At 39.1% G+C, this 26,443-nt stretch overlaps 1 protein-coding gene across 26 annotated transcripts in view; it reads left to right on the top strand.

Annotated features, from left to right (window-relative positions):
- RASGRF2 (Ras protein specific guanine nucleotide releasing factor 2) overlaps nucleotides 1-26,443 on the top strand; it is a 214,970-nt gene that overhangs the window by 56,973 nt on the left and 131,554 nt on the right. For 17 of the 26 annotated variants that reach the window (XM_070234592.1, XM_070234591.1, XM_070234586.1 and 14 more), the window contains exons 3-4: nucleotides 21,668-21,815; nucleotides 24,121-24,210. In XM_070234592.1, the coding sequence (XP_070090693.1) occupies nucleotides 21,668-21,815; nucleotides 24,121-24,210 (238 nt within the window). The remainder of the gene's footprint in view (nucleotides 1-21,667; nucleotides 21,816-24,120; nucleotides 24,211-26,443) is intronic. The other 9 variants (XM_070234603.1, XM_070234597.1, XM_070234601.1 and 6 more) reach the window with 1 other exon arrangement.

Here is a 26,443-nt window from a genome sequence, read left to right as displayed (position 1 = left end):
GTATGAATTACTTTAAAAATGGTTAAATTTCAAGTAAGAGATTTCTGTCTGTACCATGAAAACCTTGTTGTATATGTGGAAATGGGTCAGTAACATTTAGGTGTTGATTGACGTATGATCAAAACCAGGGCACCTGTGATCTTGTCAGGAGACACAGACTTTAGAAACCACTTCAGCGGTTTACGTGATTGAATGGTAAAATTCACTTCTCTTTTGGACTTGAAGATATGGTTAATAATTCATCTTTTTTCTTGATGTTCTGACTTTTTGGTCCATTAAATTTGTTTTTGCTTTGACTTGAGGCCCCGGACTGGTTCTTTGATGACGTCCTTTTAATCTGACTGCTTTATTCCTGAGTTCTTATAGTTGACTTTTTGCATTGAGATGCTTCTTAAAGTGTTGCTTTCTAAAGCAGGAAGATAATAACTTTTTTACCTGAGTTTCCTTAAGTCGAGTTTTTGGTGTAAACTTGGACCTGTGAAATTCATCCTGACTTTGTTCATACATGAGCAGAGCCAGAAAATTAATGAAGCTGATTTGGAGAAGGAATTTGTCAACCATTTTCGCTTGACGTTGTGCTAATTAAACAACTGGTTGGTTGACTTAACGTTTCACCTTCAGAGAACAGGACTTTGATTTGGTACTGCTGCCTTTTTAATAGAAGTTATGGTTTTATTGATCACTTGTTTTTCAATTTTAAATGAATTATGTATTATTTTTTATTTTATTGAGGTCATAATGGTTTATAGCATTGTGAAATTTAAGGTGTACATTATTATTTCTCAGTTCCCGTGTATACTGAATCGTGCTTACCACCAATAGTCTGATTTTTATCCATCACCATATGTATGTGCCCCTTTACCCATTTTGCCCACCCCTTGACTCCTTTCCCCTCTGGGAACCACTAATCTCTTCTCTTTGTCCATGTGTTTATCTTCCACATATGAGTGAAGTCATGCAATCTTTGTCTTTCTCTGTCTGGCTTATTTTGCTTAACATAATACCCTCAAGGTTCATGCCTATTGTTGCAAATGGAACGATTTTGTCTTTTTTATGGCTAGGTAGTATTCCATTGTATATATACCACATCTTCTTTATCCATTCATCAGTTGATGGGCACTTGGGTTGCTTCCATGTCTTGACTATTGTGAGTAATGCTGCAATGAACATAGAGGTGCATAGGTCTCTTTGAATTGTTGATTTCAAGTTCTTTGGATAAATACCCAAGTAGTGGGACAGCTGGATCATATAGTATTTCTATTTTTAATCTTTTGAGAAATCTCCATACTGTTTTCCGTAGTGGCTGCACCAGTTTGCATTCCACCGGCAGTGTATGAGGGTTCCCTTTTGTCCACATCTTCTCCAACATTAGTTACTTTTTGTCTTGTTAATTATAGCCATTCTGATCAGTGTAAGGTGATATCTCATTGTAATTTTGATTTGCATTTCCCTAATAATTAGTGTTGTTGAACACCTTTTCATGTGTCTGTTGGCCATCTGTATATCTTCTTTGGAAAAATGTGTGTTCATATCCTTTGCCAATTTTTTGGTCGGATTGTTTGTGTTTTTAGTTATTGAGTCATATAAGTTCTTTACATATTTTGGATATTAACGCCTTGTCAGATAGACGATTTGCAAATATTTTCTCCCATTGGGTGGGCTTTTTGTTTTTTTCTTGGTTTCCTTTGCCTTACAGAAGCTTTCTAGTCTGATGTAGTCCCATTTGTTAATTTTTTCTTTTGTTTCCCATGCCTGAGTAGACATGGTATTTGAAAAGATGCTGCTAAGACCAGTGTCAAAGAGTGTACTGCCTATATTTTTTTCTAGAAGTTTTATGGTTTCAGGTCTTACATTCAAGTCTTTAATCCACTTTGAGTTAATTTTAGTGTATGGTGTAAGATAATGGTCTACTTTCATTCTTTTCTATGTGGCTGCCCAGTTTTTCCAGCATTGTTTATTGAAGAGACTTTCCTTTCTCCATTTTGTGTTCTAGGGTCCTTTGTTGAAGATTACTGTCTGTAGACGTGTGGTTTTATTTCTGGGCTTTCAATTCTGTTCTGTTGATGTGTGTGTCTGTTTTTGCACCAGTCCTGTGCTGTTTTGATTACCGTGGCTTTGTAGTATGTTTTGAAGTCAGAGATTGTGATGCCTCAGCTTTGTTCTTTTTTCTCGGATTGCTTTGGCTATTTGAGGTCTTTCGTTGTTCCATATAAATTTTAGGATTCTTTGTTCTATTTCCATGAAGAATGTCCTTGAGCTTCTGACTGGGTTTGCATTGAATCTGTAGATTGTTTTAGGTAGTATTGACATTTTAACTATGTTTATTCTTCCAATTCATGAGCATGAAATACCTTCCATTTATTTATACCTTCTTCAATTTCTTTCAGTAATGTCTTATAGTTTTCAGTGTATAGGTCTTTCACCCCTTTGGTTAAATTTATTTCTAGATATTTTATTCTTTTTGTTGTAATTGTAAATGGGATTGTATTCTTGACTTCTCTTTCTGCTTGTTCATTGTTAGTGTAGAGAAAAGCAACTGAGTTTTATGAGTTGATTTTGTACCCTGCAACTTTCCTGTGTTGTTGATTATTTCTAATAGTTTCCTGTTGGATTCCTTAGGGTTTTCTATATATAGCATCACATTATCTGCAAACAGCAAGAGTTTCATTTCTTTCATTCCAATTTGGGTTCCTGCTTTTTTTGTCTTGCCTAATTGCTCTAGCCAAAACCTCCAGTACTATGTTGAATAGGAGTGGTGAAAGTGGGCACCCTTGTCTTGTTCCTGTACTCAGAGGGATGGATTTTAGTTTTTCACCATTAAGTATGATGTTGCATGTGGGTTTGTCATATATAGCCTTTATTATGTTGAGGTATGTTCCCTCTATACCCATTTTATTGAGAGTTTTTATCATAAATGGATGTTGGATCTTGTCAAATGCTTTCTCTGCATCTATTGAGATCATCCTGTAATTTTTATTCCTCATTCTGTTAATGTAGTGTATCACATTGATTGATTTGCAGATGTTGAACCATCCCTGAATCCCTGGTATAAATCCTACTTGATCATGGTGTATGATCCTTTTAATGTATTGCTGTATTTTGTTTGCCAGTATTTTGCTGAGGATTTTTGCATCTATGTTCATCAGCGATTTTGGCCTGTGATTTTCCTTCTTTGGCTTTGGTATCAGGGTAATGTTGGCCTCATAGAATGCATCAGGAAGCGTTCCATCTTCTTCAATTTTTTGGAATAGTTTGAGAAGGATAGATATTAAATCTTCTTTGAATGTTTGGTAGAATTCTCCAGAGAAGCCATCTGGTGCTGGACTTTTGTTTTTTGGGAGGTTTTTGATTACTGTTTCAATTTCTTTACTTGTGATTGGTCTATTCAGATTCTGTGTTTCTTCTTGATTCAGTTTAGGGAAGTTGTATGAGTCTAAGAATTTATCCATTTCTTCTGGGATATACAATTTGTGGGCATATAGTTTTTCATTGTATTCTCTTATAATCCTTTGTATTTCTGTAGTATTTGTTGTAATTTCTCCTCTTTCATTTCTAGTTTTATTTATTGGAGCCTTCTCTTTTTTTTTCTTGGTGAGTCTGGCTAAAGAGTTGTCAATTTTGTTTATCTTCTCAAAGAACTGGCTCTTAGTTTCACTGATTCTTTCTACAGTTTTTTTAGTCTCTATTTCATTTACTTCTGCTCTAATTTTTATCATTTCCCTCCTTCTGCTGACTTTGGGCTTTGTTCTTCTTTTTCTAGTTCTGTTAGGTGTAGTTTAAGATTACTTATTTGATTAAGATTACTTCTTTTCTTGTTTTTTGAGGTGGGCCTGTATTGCTGTGAATTTCCCTCTTAGACCCCCTTTGCTGTATCCCATAAGAGTTGATATATTTTCATTTTCATTTGTCTCTAGATACTTCTTAATGTCTCCTTTGGTTTTTTCATTGATTCAGTGGTTGTTCAGTAGCATGTTGTTTAGCGTCCACGCATTTGTGACTTTTCCAGCTTTTTCCTTGTAGTTGATTTCTACTTTCATAGCATTGTGGTCAGAAAAGATGCTTGATATGATTTCAGTCTTCTTAAATCTGTTGAGGCTTGCCTTGTTTCCCAGCATATGGTCTATCTTTGAGAATGTTCCATGTACACTTGAGAAGAATGTGTATTCTGCTGTTTTTGGATGGAGTGCTCTCTCTATATCTATTAAATCCATCTGATCCAGTGTATCATTTAAATCCACTAGTTCCTTGTTGACTTTCTGTCTGGATGTTCTATCCATTGATGTAAGTAGGGTGTTGAGATCTCCTACTATTATTGTGTTGTTGTTAATTTCTCCCTTTAGGTCTGTTAATAGTTGTTTTGTATACTTGATTCTCCTGTGTTAGGTGCATATATATTCATAAGTGTTATGTCCTCTTGGTGAAAAATCCCTTTTATCATTATATACTGCCCCTCTTTGTCTCTCATTGTCTTTTTTATCTTAAAGTCTGCTTTGCCTGATGTAAGTATAGCAAACATTTGTTTGCCATTTTCTTGGAGTATTGTCTTCCTTCACTCTGAGCCTATTTTTGTCTTTACAGCTGAGGTGTGTTTCCTGGAGGCAGCATATTGTTGGGTCTGTCTTTTAACCTGTCCGGTCACTCTGTGTCTTTTGATTAGAGAATTCAATCCATCTACATTTGGAGTGATTGTTGATATATGAAGGCTTAATACTGCCATTTTATCTCTTATTTTCCAGTTGTTTCCATTGTTTCTCTTCCTTTGTATTTCTGACTGCCATTTCATTTTGGAGGTTTTCTCAGCTTTCTCTTTTTTTTATGAATTGTGGCTCTGCTTTGATTTTTTTCTTTAGTGGTTACCTTGAGGTTTGTATAAAAAATGTCATAGGTGAGATAGTACATTTTCTGATATCCTCTTATCTCCATTAGCCTAAACAAGTTCTAATCCTTTCCTCTTCCTTTTCTAAGTTATTGTTGTTACAAATTATTCTGTTTTATCTTGGGTGTTTGTGACTAAGTTTAAGTGTTTATAGTTACTTTTGATGCTTTCCTTTCCTTTATCTTTTAAGTTATAGTTAAGTATTTGCTTCCTTGTTCTGAAAGAGAGCTGCAGTTTTCTGCTTTTGACTGTCTATCTATCTCCTTGCTCAAAACTTTGTAGACCTTTGCCTTTTTGTGTCAGGTATGAGGGCATCCTTGATAATTTCTTGTAGGGTAAGTCTAGTGGCAATGAATTCTCTCAGTTTTGTTTGCTGGGAAACCTTTTATTTGTCCAGTGTGTCTGAAGGATAATTTTGCTGGATAGAATATTCTTGGCTGAAAGTTTTTGTCTTTCAATATTTTGAATATATCATTCAATTCTCTCTTAGTCAGTAAGGTTTCTGCTGAGAAATCTGCTGAAAGCCTGATAGGGGTTCCTTTGTGGGTTATTTTCTTCTGCCTTGCTGCCCTCAATATTTTTTCTTTTCCATTGACTTTTGCCAGTTTTACTATTATATGCCTTGGAGAAGATCTTTTAGCACTAATGTAATTAGGAGTTCTATTGTCTTTGTGTATTTGTAAGTCTGGTTCCTTCCCCATGTTTGGGAAATTCTCATCTATTTCTTTGGACAAGCTCTCTGCTCCTTTCTCCCTCCCTTCTCTCTCTGGAATACCTATAATCCTATGTTACTTTTCCTAATTGAGTCAGATATTTCTTGAATAATTCTTTCATTTTAGAAAAAATCTTAGTTCTCTTTCCTCCTCCACTTCAAGCAATTCTATATTTCTATCCTCTAAATGACTAATTCTTTCCTCCATATCATCAGCTCTGTTTTATAGGATTCTAGGTTATTTTTTATTTCATTAATTGTGTTCTTCATATCCAGAATTTCTGCTTGTTTTTTATTGAATAGTTTCAATCTCTTTGGTGAAGTATTCCTTCTTCTCATTAATTTTATTCCTGAGCTCATTGGACTGTCTTTCTGAGTTTTCTTGTAACTTGTTGAGTTTCTTTATGGCAGCTATTTTGAATTCTCTGTCCTTTAGATTGCAAATTTTTGTTTCAGGGTTGGTTTCTGGAGAATTGTCATTCTCCTTCTGCTCTGAATTGCTGCTGTAGTTTTTGGGGTTTGATGAAATAATCTTTTGCTGGGGCATTTGTGGTAGTTTCAGGTCACAGAGTCCACCTGCTACTGCTAGGGAGAAACAGGAGCTGGGTTTCTGATCCTACCCTGTCTGCTGGAAGTTGTGGGGTATTATGGGCACTTGTGCCAGCTGGGAGAGCATTCACCTGGGTATGTAGAGCTGCTGCTGCTTCTTCTTAAGGTCTTGCTGGCTGCTGTGCTTGGTGGGTTGGGCTTCCTCATAGGGTCTGAGCCTGGACCACTCCTTGGGACCACAGCAGCACTGTGGGCTCTCCTACAGGATGAGAAAGCGATCATGCAGAGGCTCAGGGTTGCCACCACCTGCTCCCACAGTAGCACGGAGACAAGCTTCCACCTTTGGGGCTGCACCGGTACTATGAGCGTTTGTGCCCAGTGGGAAATTGTTCGACTGGACTGATCCCTCTTTTTAAAAGTCTGAGCTTTTGATTAACTGATGATTATTTTAGTCTGAGACTAGTTCTTTTCTGAGCCACAAATCCTCCTGCAGACATTACAGAGAAACAGGCTGCTCAGAACCCCTCTCTTGGTCACTGCTGTTTTCCTGGGATGGCTTCTCAGTACCGGCCTGCGGTGTGCTGTTTTTGTATACCATGAAAATCACATTCTTGCTACTGTCTTTTCTACCTCAGAGCTGAATCTACTGCTCTAGTTTGTTTTCAGAGAATCTTTGGGTCATTTTCTGGGAGTTGCATGTTTTCTCCCTTAGATCTGGCCCAGGAAAAAATCTTTTTGGAAATTAAATTCCCATTTTGAAGCTTTGACCTGGCCAAGGAAGCTTGTTTTACGGTTTTGCTTGCATTTGGCCCATATTATACTAATAGAACACTGGCACATTTAAAATATCACTCCACCACATATTATTGGCACCAGTTCATGGGAAGCTGCTAGCAAGACTCAGTCTTGTTTTGTCTGAATGAGTTGAAGCCAGAGTATTTAATAGCAACGATGTGTGGAACTTTGGATATTTCCAATAACCTGATATTTATTCTTCGTTCACTTTGCCATATCTGTCCACCATGGTTAATTTACTTGTAGCCATTAAGAAAATAAAAAACACTAACCCAGTTGATTGTGGGTACTTGGGGCCCATTGGTTGAAAAGACAATGTTCACAGTGTTTTTTCCACACGTTTCATCTACTGAGACACTGACCAGGTGAAGCCTTGGCAGTTAGTCATGGCCTGCAGTTGGATCCAGATGTACCTCTTCCAAGGTTTTTCCCATTCTGGCCAAGCATAAGACATGAAGGACCTGGTCTGTGACAGTTGGGAACAGAGGTAGAATGTATTCCAGAGATGTACAGGGTAGACTTCAAAGGACTTTGTGACCACCTGGATGTGAACAATATTAGACAAGGATGGCATCTAACACATCTCTCGGGTTCCTAGCTTGGATGGTGTCATTCATTGGGAGGAGAAATGATGAATGAAAGCAGGTCTGTGGGGCAAAGATGCTGAGCACTGGCCAGAAAGGGAATTGGAGAGTATGATGGCCTATAAGAGGCCATGGGGAGCTCTGTGATACTGATGGATCTCCCTGCCCCTTGGTATATAAGGTATGAGAGAATGAGTGGTGGGGCTACTAGAGAAGTAAGGTGTGCCCTGAGGGGAGAGCTGGCTTGGGCTTCTGCCAAGGTTGAGGTTGAAGGAGGGCTTGTGAAAAGTTAGAGGCATTGAGAATATTGTGTCTGGTACAGTGCATCATGGGATGTGCATAGCTTTTTTTTTTGGCCCTCGGAAGGTATGATTTATGCTTTCAGGTGTTTGAGATTGTCCCACTATCTTTTGCCTACTTTCCAATTTTACCAGCTGACACTGTGCTCAAACCCCCACCTCAGTTCTCTCTCTTCCCCTCGGTGTGTGCCTGTGGCAAGTGGATCTTGGGCTTACCTCTAAGGAGAGGGCATTCACAAGGGAAGAAGGAATTTGGCATATGCTTCCCTTCCGCAAAGCTCATGTCAGATTGAGTTGGGCAAGGGCTTGACATAGCCCTTTCCTTCATCCTGTCAGTCTAGAACTTGATAAGCAGAAAGACGCAATCCTCCGGTTAAGTCTTTCAATTAAGCCTGGTCTTGTCCACTAAAAAAAGCTCTAATCCAGCCTCTTTGGTGTGTTTTTATCTGTAGTCCTTTTGGTTACGTGTGCCTGAGGTCACCTGTTGTTCATTCTCTCTCTGTCTCTCTCAGTTTGTTCCCCCTTCTCTCTAACACACACGCCCACACACATCCCCGCCCCCGCCCCCTGTGGTAACTGTGCCAACACCAAACACCTAATGCTTGTAACCTCATTCTTTGTAAATGGATAGAAGCTTAATTTAGAGCTAAGCGTTTAGTATAAAATCTGTCCAGCACTAAAGGCTACTGTGTATCACATCATCCCCATAAAATTAGCACTTTATAGAATGTGCTTGGAGAAATTCCTCACAAATCAGAAAACAGTGAATATATAGAAAAGTTGAAATGCTTCATGTATCACAGCAAAACTTGAGGACTAGAAAATCAGAAAAGGCGCTGATGTGGCAGCCTGTAGTGCTCCTAAAGCCTCATTTTGTATTATTCTTGTGGCAGTAAGACCATCAGGACTAGAAAGCTGAAGATGTGGATTTCTTCATTTGAGGTATTGTATTTTTCCACTAAGAACTTCTATCGGGCCTTTGCCTCCAGATTTGCCACAGTGAAAGAGAATTCAATGTTTTCTTTCCTGAGTGCCTGCAAAGTGCAGCACGAGAGAAAAGGGGTAGTATGTTTGTGAACTATGAAAGCTTTCACTTGAGTGGATGGTAGAACTTGTTTTCTATAGGGAAAAGTTGGGCTTGAATTTTCTTAGTTTCAGCCCTTTGTTAGTCCTTTTACCTGTTGGTTATCTCTCCTATTCCCCACAGTGGTTTCTTTTATTTTTTTTTTTTTTTGAGGAAGATTAGCCCTGAACTAACATCTGCCGCCAATCCTCCTCTTTTTGCTGAGGAAGACTGGCCCTGAGCTAACATCCATGCCCATCTCCCTCTACTTTACATGTGGGACGCCTACCACAGTCTGGTTTGCCAAGCAGTGCCACATCAGCATCCGGGATCCGAACCAGTGAACCCCAGGCCACCGAAGCAGAAAGTGCAACTGCTGCACCACCAGGCTGGCCCCTTCCCCACAGTGTTTTTGCTTCAGAAGCTTGTCACCCCACTTGAGTGTCCAGCTGGCACTGCAGTACGACCTCGTGTCTGCATTCACAGAGTGTGCACTCCATCCTCCTGGGCACACGGCTCACCTTTAGGAGGGAGCCACCCTCACCGACTCTTCGCTGACCCAGGAGAACCATCTCTGGTTCAAGGCAAATGTCTACTGTGAGCTTCCTCCCTCTGATTTTCTTGCTCCATCAGTTATTCCATTTCTCTCTTATAGTTCCAGTCTATTTACCGTCCCCTTGGCTTTTTTCTTGTATTCTTTGATTCTCCTTCAATCTCTCCCACCTTCAAACAAAAAATTAAAAACTCTCCCTTAGCCCCAAATCCTCCTCCTGCTGCTGACCTCTCTTGCACGCACAGCGAGGCTTCTTAGAGAAATGGTTTGGTTGTTCTCCCTCTGCACACAGCTCCTGCTCTTTTCCGCTCTTTGGGATGGATTTCTGACCCTGCTCCATTGGAACTCTTGTCACCTGGGTCAACAATGACTTTCCAAACCTTTTCTTTCCTTATGTAACTTCAACTTTCTGTTTATATTTCATACTTATTTATTTGTTTATTTTATCATTTTTTATTGAGTTTATGATAGGTTACAATCTCGTGAAATTTCAGTTGTACATTAATGTTTATCATTCGTGTTGTAGGTGCACCATTTCACCCTTTGTGCCCACCCCCCACCCCACCTTTCCCCTGGTAGCCACTAATCTGTTCTCTTTGTCTACATTTTTAAATTCCTCATATGAGTGGAGTCATACAGAGATTGTCCTTCTCTATCTGGCCTATTTCACTTAACATAATTCCCTCAAGGTCCATCCATGTTGTTGTGAATGGGACGATTTTATTCTTTTTTATGGCTGAGTAATATTCCATTCATACTTATTTATTTTTGAATTACACAAGTAATACATAAATGCAAGCTCTCTAAAAAAAGAAACTAAACAATGCAAAAGTATAGAGAGTAAAAACTTAGGGTTTTTATTCATATCCCCCCTCCCCCTGCCCTTCCCCAAGCCCATGTATTTCCTCAAAGGTATTTACTGGGAACAATCCCATGTTTAGTTTTTCTATATATTTGCATATATGTAGACACATAGATAGATAGATTATATAATTACATACTCTTTATTTACTAGTCACGTTATTCTCAACCTTCCTTTCACATGAAGTTGGAGGTTTCTTTTTTTAACATTAGTATATGGAGATCTAAGTCTTCTCTCAAAATTCTCTTTCCTTTTGCTTCTGTGACATCACTCGCTCCTGATTCTCTCACTCTTTCCATCACTTCTTCTCATCCTCTCTCACTGCCCACTGTGTTCTGTCCCTTTCTTTAATGTCCTTGCTCTGCAGGGCTACTCCCTTGCACCTCTTCTCTCCTCTCTTGGCATCCACTCCCAAGGCTTCCACCACGTGGACGGAGCCACCCTTTCTCCATGCTTCCTCTATGCTGGGTATTGTGCTGTGTGCACCATGTACTCTTCTCATTTAATAGTCACAGCTGCTTGTGACGTCGGTGGTGCTATCCCCATTGAGTCTGAGGTCTTAGAGAGCTGGAATTCCCTTCTGAAGGCCACTGGTCTAATAAATGGCAGAGGTGGAATTCAAATCCAGGTCAGATTAACTCCAAAGGCTGTGTGCCTAACCACCAGGATACACTCCCTCTAGTGTGTGTTGAAGCATTTTCTATACTGCACTATCTATGTGTCATCTCCCCCATGGCGGTCAGAGTTACCTGATACTCAGTAAGTCCAAAACCAAGCTCATTTTTCTCAATATCCCCTTCTTCCTACCTAGGGAATAGTCTCCTATACACTCAGTCACTCAAGGCAGTAGAATGTCATCCTGCACCTTCTGTCCTTGTTGCTCACATCCAACCAGCTACCACTTGTGGATTTGACCCTGGGGACATCTGGTCTCCTTTCCTCTCCATGTCCACAGCCGTTCCCTGGGCTATTGCTCAGCCACCTCACCTGTCTCTCTTCCACGTTTGCCTCCTTCTAATCCATCCTCCATATGGTTACCAGAGTGCCCTTTCTGAAGAAAATATCTGATCTGCTGGAAGAACTCCAGGGCTCCCTATAGTTATTTTGGTTATTATATTCAATTTACTTCTTTTTATGGAAAATTTTAACCAGATGCAAGGGTAGAAAGAACAGTATAATGCTTCCATATTGCTTTAAGAAAAAAACATTCATTCATTCAACTGATATTTATTACTTCCCTACTACGTTCTGGAATGCAGTGAGCCAGTCCAAGCGAGGACCCTCCTGAGCTGACCTTTGTGAGCCTCTCATGCCGTCCCCTCCCCCTGTGTCCTGGGCTCCAGCGGTAGCACCACATAGAGGAATTGTAATGTGCTGGGATGTCCCCTCCCGTCTGACCACACCAACTCATCTTTCAGGACTCAGCTCTCAGTCGTCTGCGTCACCTTCCCTGATCTTCTTCCTCCCTCTGTAGGAAGGACCGATCATTTGCTTCTTTGAGCGCCCACTGTAACCTCTTATTTCTCTCAAAGCACCTATGAGATTGTTGCATTGATTTGTTTGTCTGCTTGTCTCTGCCAGCCTGAATTCCTTCAACACAAATGTGTACTGCTCATCCCTTAGCCCCTGCTCCTGGCAGAGTGCCAAATTGCTTTGCAGAAATGTGTACCAATTTAATCTCCCTCCACTAGGGCATGAGAAAGCTGGAATCACTTTTTAAAATTCTTTATTATATTGATGGGTGTAAAATTGTATCTTTGTGTAAGGAGCATTTCCTTGATTATTGGGGAGATTGACTGTTTTTTGCTATTGTTCATATTTGTCTATAATTCCTATATGAATTGTCATCTCATCTCTATTCCCTATTTTTTCCATTGGTATTCTTTTTATCTCTTTGTTTATGAGTGCCTTGTATGATAAAGATACTATCTATTTGTCTTTCATATTTGTTGTGAATTCCCCTGTGCCATTTTTTTGGTCTTGTACTACATCTATGACTTTTTTTCACATAAAGAGCTTTTGAATCATAATGCAATGCAGATAGTGCTTTTGGGGAGAGATTGCTCAATTACTTTTTAAATACATTATTATTTTTTAAATTAAGATATAATTCACCTACCATAAAATCCATCATTTTAAAGTGTACAATTTAGTGCTTTTTGGTATATTCACAAGGTTGTGTAACCATCACCACTATCTAATTCCAGAACATTTCAACACCCAAAAAAGAATCTTGATATCTATTAGCAGTCACTCTCTATTCGCCACTTTCCCTAGCCCTACCCAACCACTAATCTACTTTCTTTCTCTATGGATTTGCCCATTCTGGACATTTCATATGAATGGAATCATACAGGCCTTTTGTGCCTTGCTTCTTTCATTTAGCATAATGTTATCGAAGTTCATCCATGTTGTAACGTAATCCGTCTTCCATTCCTTTTTATGGCTGAGTACTATTCCATTGTATGGATATACCACATTTTGTTTACCCATTCTTCAGTTGATGAACGTTTGAGTATTTGCACTTTTTGCTATTATAAACATGCTGCTATGAATATTTGTGTACAAGTTTTTATGTGGATACATGTTTTCAATTCTCTTGGGTATATACCTAGGAGTAGAATTATTGGGTCACATGGTAACTCTATGTTTAACTTTCTGAGGAACTACAAAACTGTTTTCCAGAGTGGCTGCACCATTTTACATTCTCACCAGCAGTCCAATAGGGTTTTAATTTCTCCACATCCTCACCAACACCTATTTCCGTTGTTATTTTGTTTAGAGTCCTTGTAGTAGAAATTATATATGAGAATTTATAAACCCCTTTAATCCATTTGGGTTTAATGAATATAGTTAGATATATACTCTTGCTAAAGAACTTTTGGTGATCATAAAGAGAATTCTACCGATACCTATTTATGCACATTTGTAAAGAAATAACTTTTATCAATATAAATTGTGATATAAAACATTTTCTTCAGTTTTGTAACATAGTACTATAAAATGTATTTACTTTCAGAAGCATTCCTTAAAATTTCTTTGTCCCAAATTAATAATTTTACCCTTATTGACTTTCTGTCATGTTTACTTATAACAATATTTTGCTTGTTTTTTATATTTAATTGTATTTTAGAAAGGATTATTGAAAACTTTCCACATGCCTCAAAGTTAGTCAGATGTTTAAGTAATGAACTGCTAAAGGTGAACTGGAAAGAAAGAGCAGTGTTTACAAGAGAGGGTTTTAGTCTTTAAATTTGATTCCTCTCTTTGTCTCTGTTAACAGGGATGCTTGAGTTTTCCATTCATTGTGAAGGGGACAGCTTAGGAGAGAAGCGCCTGCAAGTAGAGAGAGAAGAGATTAGTGGGGGTGACGTAGTGTTAGAACCTCACTCTCGTGTGATACCTAAACCATGTAGATTAGTCAGTGGAGTGGAGCTATTGGTGTAAGAGAATTTCAGAGTCAGAAAAAGTGAGAGGCGATAAGTGGCTAAAGTGGCGGGGAGCAACGCCAGGGAGAGACGGTCTTGCCTAGACAAGGGCGGCTGCTGCCAGTTGCTTAGACAGGCACTGCACTGCTGCCATCCAGGACTGGATCTGTGCAATTCCCAGAGACATTGCGATGCTTCTGATTTGATGAATGCTGGTTCTGAAGGTTTCTCAGTAAAGTCAAGCATAACCCTGGAGCTAGTGGGAGTTTTTCTTCAGTTACCTATTACAGGACTTTTCAGTTTATTTTACTATAGTTCTTGTTATATATATCTCATTAGCATATATATCTAGTTATATATGTTTTGTAGCAAAAGTGTCTTCAGTCAAAGTAACTAGGATGAGGTTCTGGCCAATCTAACAACTTCTTGCTAAGCTAATATAGTTTTCTATAAAAATAGAAATAGTTAAGCCCTGTGATTTTATCCTGTGCCTCTTCCCTGGAGTCTTTAGGATTCTGTTGGAATGTCTTTTCTCCTGTATGGAGTAGTGGTGGTTTGGTTTTGATTATAAACATTGCACATGAATATTTTACTCCCAAATATATGCCTCAAACTTGCCATCTGTTGGTGCTCAGCAGATGAGTTTGGCTTTCATCACGTTGATTTTATATGGCTTCATTTTATTATTTCCCTTGGCAGCGAGAACCCATTTTTTCCCCTGGTGGAAGTCAAACGAAATAACAAAAAAAATGAAAACCAAATCAGAAATAATGAATAGATTAGGCAAAAATTCTTAAACATGAGTATTATCTAGCAACTGGAAAATGCAATCAGATAGCATACGTTGGAAATATGGTAGATAGAAATACCAATGCTCTGAAAATTATCACATTGAAGGGGCGCCATCCATGGATTGCCAGTTGATTTGATGCAGTCCTGGAGTAGACATTCATTTAGTAATGGGATACAAAAAGAAAGCTTGGTGATTGAAAGTTGAGAGGATATCCCAGCAAGAGCAATAAACTAGGGAGACCCAATGAAATACATTGAATGATTTGAAATTATGAGAAATGAAAATTATTATGTGAAGAAGAAGAAACCATGCAAAATAAATCATATTAGGTGGGTTTTTGCATTTGACAATGACTCTTTACTTGAATGACTATTTCTCATCAGGCTCCATGCCAGGTGCTGGACTAATCTTTAACATTTTTGCCCGGATTATTGCAGGGCGCCAACTGGTCTCTCTTCTCCCCTTGCACTCCACCCCCTACCTCTGCCTTTTCCCATCACAGCAGCCAGGGTGTTCCTGTTAAAAAGTCAGATCCTGCCACACCTCTGATCAGAGCTCAACATCCCATCTGGGGTGAAAATCTGAGACTTCCTGTTGGTCTACAGAGCCCTAAATGCTTTAGAATCCTGTACTCTTTTCTACCTGTCACTTACTCTCCTCCAGTAAACTGGCCGCTGTGCCATTCCTCAGGCAGGCCAGGCCTACTCCCACCTCGGGGCTTTTGCACGTGCTATTCCTTCTACTTGGGATGTTCTTCCACTGGCTGGCTGCTTGGCTCGCTCCTCCCGCCATTACTCAAGCGCCATCTTCTCAGGGAGATCTCTCTCACACCCTGGTAAAATTCTAACCCCATCTCCCCCACTCCTTATCCTGCTTCTCCCTTTTTCCTCTAAGGTACTAATCACCAGATGACATCCTATTATTTAAAAAATTTATTTTACTGTTTTGTGCACCCCACTACCATGTAAATTCCATGAGGGCAGAGATTGTTTTTTTCTATTTTGTTTGCTCCTGTATCCAGTGCTTCGAACAGTTCCTGGGTACATAAAAACACTCAACAAATATTGAATGAAAGAACAAATTTGGAGTCACAGGAGCATATAAAGACGGAACTAAACATCGTATATTCCCACCTCACAGAGTAAATAACTGCCATTAAGCTTTTGTGTATTTTCTTTTTTCCATGTGAACACATATGCATGTGCATGTACAAATCATGTTTAATCTCCTGGGGTCTTTTTGTTCATTTATTAGTAGGTCTTGGGTATGTTCTATTATGTTAACTATTCTTTAAAAATAGGATTTTAAATGGCTGTATCGTTCCATTGTGTAGACGTAGTATTACTTGTTTAACCCCTTCCATGTTATATATACACGAATACTTAGTTTGTCTTATGTCTCAATTTTCTTGTATTTATTTTAATGAATGAACATCTTGTCTCTTTGTATATCTTTGTGCAAGTCTCTGATTATCTTCCTTGGGTTAGATTATTAGAAGTGAAGTTACTATGACAAAGGATATGACCTTTTTAATCTGTCTTGATACTTATTGTGATGCTGTCTTCTAGAATGGCTTACTCCAGGAGAGTGTCCATTTTACTATATCTTTGCCAGCACTGAGTATTATTATTTTCCGAAACTCTTGACCAGATTGGATAAACAATTTTTACTTCTTCGATTAAGTAGGGCCCTTTTACTGTATTAGTCATTCATATATATTCATATATATTCATACATATATTAGTCATTCATTCACATATATATGAATATATTCATATATATTCATATATTCTATGAAGCCCTTTTGTCTATTTCTTGGCTTACTAATTTTAGGCGGTATTATTGCCTCCCTGCTACAAAGATGACGAATTTAACATCGTTACAATACCTCTTACCTCCCCTCCCTTTGTCCACTCTGGTTTTGTTACTTACATATTCTTGCCTCTTAAATTGGCTGACTTTGTCTCAAGATAATATAATTAAGCCTCTATTAATTTATCCACTTTAGGCAGTATGTGTTGACTCTCTGCTATGAAAAATAAGTAAATTAAGACATTTAATGTTTTTATTGTTCTTTTCTCTCCTCTAACCCTAAGGTTTTATTACTTTCATGATTATTTATTCTCTATTTATAAACTTTTAAACATTTACCTTCTGTTCTCTAAATTTAATTAAACTTCTGTTGATTCTGAAAATTGAAAAACAATAAGGGACACTGACATCATTGTTATACAAATGTTAGGTCCCAAAATATCAAGGTTGGTGTTTGCTTCCACAGAGAATGAAATATAATCATATGCAATTGAATATTTGCTCCTTAATGGAGAATCTTGCATGTGTCAAGTTCTAGTGTCTTTCTAGCTTCCTTTACCTCATTTGGCTTGTATTCTTACATTCCATGTCATCTTTTGTCTTTCTTTTCTGTTTTGTTTGGTTGGAAAACCTCCCTGTAATTTTTCTTCTGTAGTAAGTGTGGTGGTTGGTAAACTCTTTCTGTCTTGACCTGATACTTGGTTGGTCGATTGGTTGTCTGGATGGAGGAATTTAGGTTAATAATATTTTTCCTTCAATTCTGTTATGATGTGGCATCCCAGGTTACTGACAGAAAGTGCACTCAGCTTGATTCTCACTTTCTTTAGATAACCAGTGGTTTCTCTTTGAAAGCTTTTTAAATTTTCCTCTATCTGTAGAGCTCTGATATTTACTAGGATGTGTCAGGGTATGAAGTTTTTTCATTTATCCTGTCTGGCTGTTGGGTTATCCTTTCTATTTGAACTGTGCCATGTTCAGTTCACAGAAGGCTTCTTCCATTTCTTGATTATTTCTTCCCCATCACAGCCTCTGTTTTTTCCCTTCTGAAGCTCCCGTGAGATAGATACTAGACTCCTGGATCTATACCCTATGTCACTCAATTTTTCTTTCGTATTTCCAGTTTCTTTGTATTTTTATTCAGTGTTCTTTTTTATCTCTCCAACCATCCAGCTTAGGTTTCAGTCTGGTTTATTGGTTAGCACATTCACTGGCCTGTAAAATTTTAATCGTCATTTTTTGTTTCCAAGAACTCTTCTTGTTACCTAATTATTTCTTTTCCATGGCAGCCCCTTTTTGCCTCATGGCTCTAATATTCTTTCATATCTCTGTGAAGATAATAAGTCTCTGTTGCCTGAATTAGCCTTGTTTCCTCTAATGATTTTTTCTGTTTTTTTTGTTTGGGGCTGTATTTGTTATCTATTGCTGCTCAACAATTTACTCTATGATGCTTAAAACAATACATAATTTATTGTCCCTGCACAGTGTCTGTGGTCCGGAATCCAGGCAGGTTTAGCTGGTGCCTCTGCCCAAAGGTCTCTCACATGGCAACAACCAAGGTGTTGGCCAGGGCAGCAGTCTCATCTGAAGGCTCAAAAGGGGAGGGATCTGCTTCCAAGTTCAGTCACATGACTGTTGGTGAGATTCACTTCCTTATCAATTGTTGGATTGAAGTCTCAGTTCCTGATTGGCTGTTGGCCAGGGGTCTCTCAGTTTCTATGTATGTGGACCTCTCCGTACATCAGCTCACAATATGGCCCTGGCTTCCCTGAGAGCAAACCAGCAAGACAGCAAGAGAAAGCAAGCAAGATGGATGCCAGAGTCTCCGTGTAAACTGATCTTGGAAGTGCCGTCCCATCACTATTGCCATATTCTGTTTCTTAGAAGTGAATGACTCAGGTCCAGCTCACGCTCATGAGGAGGGGGTTACGTAAGGACATGAAACCAGAGGCAGGAATCACTGGGGGCCATCTTAGATGCTGCCTTTCTTTTTGGGGTTGATTTTCTCAAGTGTCTAGCAATCTTTGTTTCTAAATGAAGGACCGTGTGGATTATTACAGGTAGTTTACCTGGGTTTACTCTGTGACTGAATCCAGGGTCTCTGTCACATGTGTAGACTTCCTTTTCAGGTTTGTGGGCAGACAGCAGGAAGCCTGGCTGGGACTCCCTGCTATAGAATTCCATATCCTTTAGTGTGCATGAGTGGAACCTGTCATTTGCCATCAGTCACTAGTGTATAGCAAATGTGATGGGATTGTCACTCCCTTGATTAGAGTACATTATATGGCAAAGGAAAGAGGACTTTGCAGATGTAATTATGGTCCTAAATCAGTTGATTTTGAGTTAATTAAAAGGGAAGTTTTCCTGGGTGGGGCTGACTTAATAAGGTGAAAGCCTTCAAAGAGGGACTGGGCCCTCCCTGGGGTCAAAGATGCTCTCCTGCTGGCCTTGAAGAAGCAAACGGCATGAGTTCTACAGGTGCAAGAAAATGAATCTTCCCAACAACCTGAATGAACCTGGAAGAGAGTTCTTACCGTTCCAGCCTCCAGATGAGAATGCCCTTGGCTGGCACCTTCATTGCAGCCTTGTGAGCTGAGGATCCAGTTAAACTGAGCCTGGACTCCTGACCCCTGGAAACTATGACATAATAGATATGTGGTGTTTAAACCACTGACTTTGTGGTAATTTGTCACACAGTAGAAGATTAACGCAGAGTATTTCACTCCTAGTCCCTCTCAGGCCTTTCCTTTTTTGGTTCGTCCTCGTGTCTCCAGTGGATGTCTGGAGTAAAGCCAACCTCCGTTCTCTGAGTCCACCTTCCTCTTTAGGAGCTTTCCTTAGGTAGGTGGCCCCATTCTACAGAGAGCATGTCTTGGGCTATAACCTGAGGGCATGTCACAGCTGCCACTTAGGCTGTTTATTTCTTTATTTTGGGAGGTGGGAAGAGGGAGCCTACCTTCCAGATGCTCTGAAGGTACTTGTTTAGTGAAAGGCCCTAACGATTGTCCCCTTGCCTGCTCGCATTCTTTGCATTTGTTGATTCTGGGCCTGGAGCTTCTCTGGCCACTTTTGGTGGGAGCCATGCTTCGGTGGTGTCTGCGTGTGTGGTTTCTTCTACTTTAATTTTCCCACCACTCTGAGTCTACATAGTTTTTCTCTTCATAGAATTTCATAAAGCTTCTGGTCTGTTGATGGCATATTTTTCTGTTTTATAATGCTATTATGGTTTCATTCTTTAAACAGAAAACAATTTTCCTAGCAATTCAGTGGGGCCTTGTAAGTGATGGGAGTCAGATGTCGATGATGAGTCTGCATGAACTCAGCCGCACATCCTGGACTGGACTTTTTCTTTTTATAAGAGAAAATAAAATACTGTTTTCCTATCTGATGCTGATCTAATATATTTATAATAAATTTGGCATGTTTCTAAAATTGCTGAGAAAGGGCAGAATTTTTATGATAATTACTTTTCTCATGCTCTATGATCACGTCCTCCCTTTAAAGTTCCCAAAAGTATATTTCTATGAAGATTCTGCCCTTTTTTTCTTCTTTTCTCTTCCTCCCACAGGCTTACACAGCCTTTCTTGCTATTCGCTTAGGGTAATTTCTTAGAACAAGTGACTTCAAAATATTGCTGACACTGTTTTTTTCTAACGCTAATGGCACACATGATGTAAGTGCTGAGAATGTTGAGATAATTGAACTGAAATTGTGATTTTAGAATTGTCTTAAGACTCTTTTAGTTCCAAGTAACACAAACCTATTTCAAACTATTCAAGCCTATTTAAAACTTCAAAGTTTAGGTTAAAAACAGAATTTATTAGATGGAACAACAATATCTCATTGAACCCAAGGGTAAAATTTATATTCAAATGTCATGAGTGTCTGGAACCAGAAGCTAGAAAGCCGACGGTAGCCCAGGTAGTCATTATTTTACTGTTGCAGGCTTTCTGTCTCTCCTGTCTCTTATTTTGCTGAAAAGATGCTTATTGTCTTCTCTCTCAGCAGACTCACTTTGTTTTGGCATGGATGTGGCCAAATATGGCTTCCCAACAATGGCAACCTGAGTTTCCAATTTCATATCATCTCAGTGCAAGCAAATAGGTCAGAAGCACAATCCCAAATTCTAAGGAGAAGGAATCTAATTGGTTTAGCTTGGGCCGGTTAGATCTTTTTAGACCAGTTTAATGTGGTCATGAGGGCAGGTTTTATGGTATAGATATGGTTGCCATGGCCCGAGTTCCTGAAGAAGAGGTAAGTGGGAGGAAGATTGGGCAGATATCTCAAAACGCGTCTGCTGCAACATTCTTGTTTATGTCCAGTGTGCTATTTCTCATTGAGAGACAGTTTAGCTAAGGGTTAAGAAGATGGGCTAGGGGGCAGACAGACGTTGATTTGAATCCCAACCCTGCTGCCCGCCAGCTGTGTGACCTCTGTGAGGATCAAAATCTTTCTCTTACATTTGGGATGGATAAAGCCTCTCTCCTGGGGTTGCTGGGAGGACAAGATGAGAATATATATGGTACATCCTACACACTCAATAAATAGTAACTTTTATTAATTATTGCTGTTATCATATCATTTGGGAAAGATTATGTGAAAGAAGGAACATACATTTTAACATCCTGATAGCGCAAGAAGATCTGAGCCAAATTCCAGATGCCGCAGAACTGCATAATCAATAAAAATCTAAGAGAGAGTTTTGTCTTTACCACACTTGGCCAAAGAAGTGGACACAGGTTAGCTTGCTGGAGTTAGGGCCTAAAGAATCTACAGTGAAAATTTTGCTTGTATTGGTTTTGTAAAGAGAGTTGTCAGTAGTCTCACAATCCTGCAGAGAACCAGGCAGCGCTGGTGGTCACTGGTACGTCATCAGAGTTCTTTCCAGTCAGTGCCTGTTCTCATGGTCACTGCATTCATTCTGCTTGGTGGCAGGTCTGTTTTGGTTGGCTGGTGCCTTACCCAATGAAATATTTTGAATATCATCCCTGGAAATGCAGTATGTGCTACCAATTCATACTTTAGTTTCTTTGTTAAAGGAGATGCACTGTTTTCTTTATAAAGCAATAGATTTCCTTTGCCCTTTTCTCACTTATATGATAAAATTGTGGGTGGCAGCCGTCATTAAACGAAGTCTTAGTAAAGGATATGTAAAGGGATAATGATTCAAATTCTGTAAAGTTAAAGGATGCCAAATGTCAGCCAAAAGTTAATGTTTGTATGAAATAGAGTTAGCCAAATGAGCTATGTTCCTGGCTTCTTTTTTAAATGTAGCATATGCTGTTCTATATGGAACTGTAGTAGAACAATATATCAATGACTAACTGTGTAATTTTCTCTTAAGTTATGCAGACATATTGATTGAGAGGGAAGTGTTAATGCAGAAGTACATTCATCTAGTTCAGATCGTAGAGACAGAAAAAGTTGCAGCTAACCAACTCCGGCACCAACTTGAAGATCAAGATACAGAAATCGAAAGGCTTAAATCAGAGGTATTTCCCAGTTGATAGATTCCTTCTCATTGTTTCACATTTACTGTCATCTCATGATTACCCAAGCCTATCAGGGCAAAATTTTAATCTCAAACTTAGTTCCTCTGCCATCAACATGTACATGGCTGGGCTACTGATCTCCATTAGAAATGAATCTAATGTCTATGTTAGGATTAGGTAAATGTGCTACAACAAAATGCTAGGATAATATGCTATTTTTTAAATATTTGTGCCCCTGATGTCCTTCATTTGATCAAATTTTCAGGAGATGACTATAATATTTAACTGTTTTCAGATTGACTCTTGTAATAATGATAATTGTGAGTTTGTCATAGATGCAATTAAATTTCAAAATGACAGCTAAGGAAGAACTAAACATGAATTCAGAAAAACTTTACTTTTTCTAGACCTAAGGAGTCCAACCTTTTCCACTCTAGAATTTTGAAAAACATGTTTGGGTTGAAGTGTAAGATATTTGCTAGGATGCATTTTTTCATGAAGTTGGGATTCCTGCCTTCCTCCACTTCTCCCCCACCCATTGAATGTGAGCTTCTCAGGCCTGCCTCTCCAGACAAGTGAGATTGATGCCAAGGGAGAGGAGAAGGTGGCCATGGAGTGCGCGGCCGTGGTGGTGGGCCTGAGTTCTCTCCGTCTCCAAAGTGCCTGTGTTTATACACAGAAACCTGAGTGAACCGTTCCTTGCTGTCCTGTCATTCCTCATAGGAGGTAGTCAAGAACTGAGGAATTGAAGAGGAACGTAGAAAGCAAGATTTTCCCCCTCTCTCTCACTAGAGATGCCTTAGCATCTTAGCTTCAAAGAGAAGAATAGCACAGAATGAAACCTGCTACTAATTGTATCCTTGTTGACAGAGCAATTCAGTCTCCTCAGCCTTGGTAACTTCCTTGTCACTTTGAGTGTTACTGGACAACAGTTTCCTCTTCATTTCCTCACACCTTCCTCTAAGACATATTCTGTGAATCCTGTGAGGGGTTTTACCTCCTGCAGCCTCTGTGCATCACCTCCAGAGGACAGAGCCTGGGTACAAACCCAAATGGGGTCTGATTGCTTCTGTGGTGATGATAAGTTGCAGACCGTGTTCACCATATCATTAGAGTTGTTAACTTCCCAATTCAAGCCTGAAATTTGATATAGTGAAAACAACAACAGAAAACTTAACAAACCTGCATTTTAAAAGACTATATCAGGCACTGTAATTTAAAACAAAATTATTGTGTTCTTTCTTTGCCACAGTAAGCTAGAGCAGATGCTTGTCTGCTAAGTGAAAGAGGTTGGCATTTACTCCATGAGAAAAACTCAGCACCAAGCGACATTCCCCAGTGTTTCTTTATGTGTGCTTCTCTGTCTTCACTATGTTCTATTTTAGGCTGAATATAGATTGCAGCTAAAAACTGTCAGTAGCAGGTATGTCTTGTGTGGCCGCTTGACAGGAGCCATAATTTATTTCCCATTCCTTTTATGTCCCTGTTCCCTGCCAGAGAATGGCAGAGCAGTGGATTTCGTGTTGGGGACAAAATGTAGAGACAGGTCATAGGGGGCGATTATGATCTCTTAACTTCTCGAGTGTCTGCTTCTTGGTAAATCTGTGTAGGTTCTTACTTTGGTGAGAGCCTGCCGTTGAGCGGCAGTCTAGAGAATTTTTTTACTAAGTGTGGTTGAGAGTCTGCCTGGTCTTGAGTTGCCCTTCACAGGTCACAGAACTGAGCTGGAGACATAAAGAGGTTCCAGGCTGTTTCAATCCTTGTTACCTTTTCCCTTTTCTTGGCTGGCTTGGACCAGCCCCAGGGCTCTGAGGTTCCCTTTGCAGTTACCATTTTCCCGAGGAGACCTGCGAGTCAGCTGTACTGTGCATACTTGGAAGGCCACAGGTGGATTATGGGAAGCAAGAGCTTTGAGCTGAGTGTCACTGTATTTGGAGACCACAGGACGTTACAGGGAGCTGACTTTGGGCAATATGGTTGGCATGTCACTGAGCTCCTGAGAAGGCCTTGGCCTGGTCATCACTGGCTGTCAGGGCTGAATTTTCGGCTAACATTTCTCCTAACCCAGATTGCAGTTCACACTTTCCACGGTCACTTCTTATAAGCACTTTGTTAGTAACATAACAAAGTAGGCTTGGGGTGAAGTTCATGCTTCCCCTACCTCAGCACCCAGGGAAGAGGGGGTACATGAAAGGTGAATGTTCCTGAGCATCTCATAAGCTACCTTATAAGCATAACTTCGTATGGGTTGTGGCCATAATCCAGTATTTCCCAAATCATGAAATGGACCAATTTTGTGTTATAGATTATCGCTCTTAATAAAACCAAGGAACGGATGAGACCTTACCAAAGCAATCAAGAAGATGAGGATCCAGACATCAAGAAGATTAAAAAGGTAGGACACCGGGGGTTTCTGGCTCTGAGGGAGCGTGGGGACCAGTTGCGTGTTCTGTAGTGATGTCTTTGCTAACCTGTCCCTGAGCTGAGAAGAAGCTTGGTGTTTCTGTTCTAATGGCCCCAGACTCACCCTTCAGAGTGACCAGACGTGGCTACTTCTCTGGAAAAGTTTCAGCCTGAGATTTCTTTCCAGTTCTGGGGATCTCCTTTTGGACTGTGTGGGAAGGATGCCAGAACCGGTCATTAATACAATAGTGTTCTCCGGTTGGGTTAGCTAAGTGCTGTTGAACCTCCTAATTTTGTTCTGCTTGCATATTTTGGGGGAGTATCTTTTTAATTACATTTCAAAAATGTTTCTTTTAGCTTTTATCTTGAGTGCTTATTTGGAAAAGATTTTTTTGAACATGTGAGAAGATTGAGTAAATCAATCCATCTGCTCAGATTTTTGGTTTATTATTGTTTTTTCTGTCTTGTTTAACATCTACATAATCAGCAGATCCTTCCATCTTATTGTCATTTATAATTATACAATTTTTGCAATTAACCAGACACTGGCATCACTCCAGTCTACCGTGTTTGAGTTGTGTCCTCTAGGTTTTAATTCCATAATCTCGTCCTGTGTAAAGCACTCAGTTTTATTAACATTATGTGTAAAGCTTCACAGTTAAAGAACATTTCTTGGCTATACATCTTCAAGTCTTTCTTTTTAATTTTTTCTTATTCCTGTTCTTCTATGCTAAATAATTATTCCTCTTTAGTTGTAACAAAACTTTAACTAAATATTCCTCAGAATTTGAATAGAAATTATTCTTAGGACTAAGTTGCAATGTTCTCAGTTTTCAAGAAAAAAAAAGGAAAATAACACCATTCCCTTCTTAAGAATTTAAAATTTTTTAAATGGAATTTCATTTATGTTAATGTGTTACAAGATTAATGCTATTGCCTTTTTTTTAATAGTATGCAGTTGCATAAAAACAAAGATATTAGTAAAATACAGTTGTCAGTCCTGTTGTAGAAACTGGTCTATTAGTAAATAAGTGAACCAGCTATTTCTTAGCAGGTAATCCTTGCCCAAGTAAGTGGAAAGGTTTTATTTAACATAAAATTCAATTAAGTTGATTTTTGAAAATATGTCTGTTAAATGGAAGACTAATGATAAACGAAATACTTTTTTACATTTTATACCTTCTTCTTCTTTTCTTTTGCTGAGGAAGATTCACCCTAAGCTAACATCTTTTGCCAATCTTCCTCTTGTTGTATGTGAGCTGCCGTCACAGCATGGCCACTGACAGACAAGTGGTGTAGGTCTGCCCCTGGGAACCAACCTGGGCCACCAAAGCAGAGCATGCCAAATGTAACCACTAGGCCACCAGGGCAGGCCCATCTACCTTCTTATTTTCTAGTAGAAGTAAATTTTTTTTAATCTATTTTTGAACTTATTAAATAGGTTTTGAAATTAACTCTATTGTCCTTTCTATCACCAAATCAAACTAATGTCTGTGTGGAAAGGGGTGTTTACAAACAAATTAGTTTCTCTATTCTGAGCTTAGCAAACATCCACATAATTTTTTAACTTTTAAGAGGTCAAAAATTGAAATTGGTTATAATTCATAGGAATTTCTCATTAGATTTCTCCAAATAATGTGCATATAATAGCTCCACATAATTCTACTAAAATGAGGTTAATTTTTATTGTTTGATGTATGGCAGCTATATGAATGCCTGTATGAAAATTGGTAGTATGCTGACAGCATCAGTAGATAGTGAGAGAATTTTAAACAGTGCAAAAGAAGAGTAGTTGTTTAAATGCATGATAATTTTGACCATATGGGTGAAATAGTATAGAAAAAAATAAAAAGTGTAAGAGTGTGTTAAATAGACAACGATACTAAAAAAGGATTTGACAGTGATTTAATGCTTTTAGTTGTATATGAATTTGCAACCTGCTTCATTGCTGAATCTGCCACTTAGATATAAGAAATACTAATAAATTATCATATAATTTTGTGTGTGTGTGAGGAATATTGGCCCTGAGCTAACATCTGTTGCCAATCTTCCTTTTTTTTTTTTTGCTTGAGGAAGATTGTCACTGAGCCAACATCTGTGCCAATCTTCCTCTTTCTTATGTGGGATGCCACCACAGCATGGCTTGACTAGTGTGCTAGGTCTACACCCAGGATCCCAAACTTTGAACCCCAGGCCACCAAAGTGGAGTGGTGTGCGAACCTATT

This window comes from Equus caballus, chromosome 14 (assembly GCF_041296265.1).
Source record: "Equus caballus isolate H_3958 breed thoroughbred chromosome 14, TB-T2T, whole genome shotgun sequence".
NCBI classification, from domain to species: Eukaryota; Metazoa; Chordata; class Mammalia; order Perissodactyla; family Equidae; genus Equus; species Equus caballus.
The sequence above is the reverse complement of the archived record's forward strand: the minus strand, read 5'-3'. Positions and strand labels throughout refer to the sequence as shown.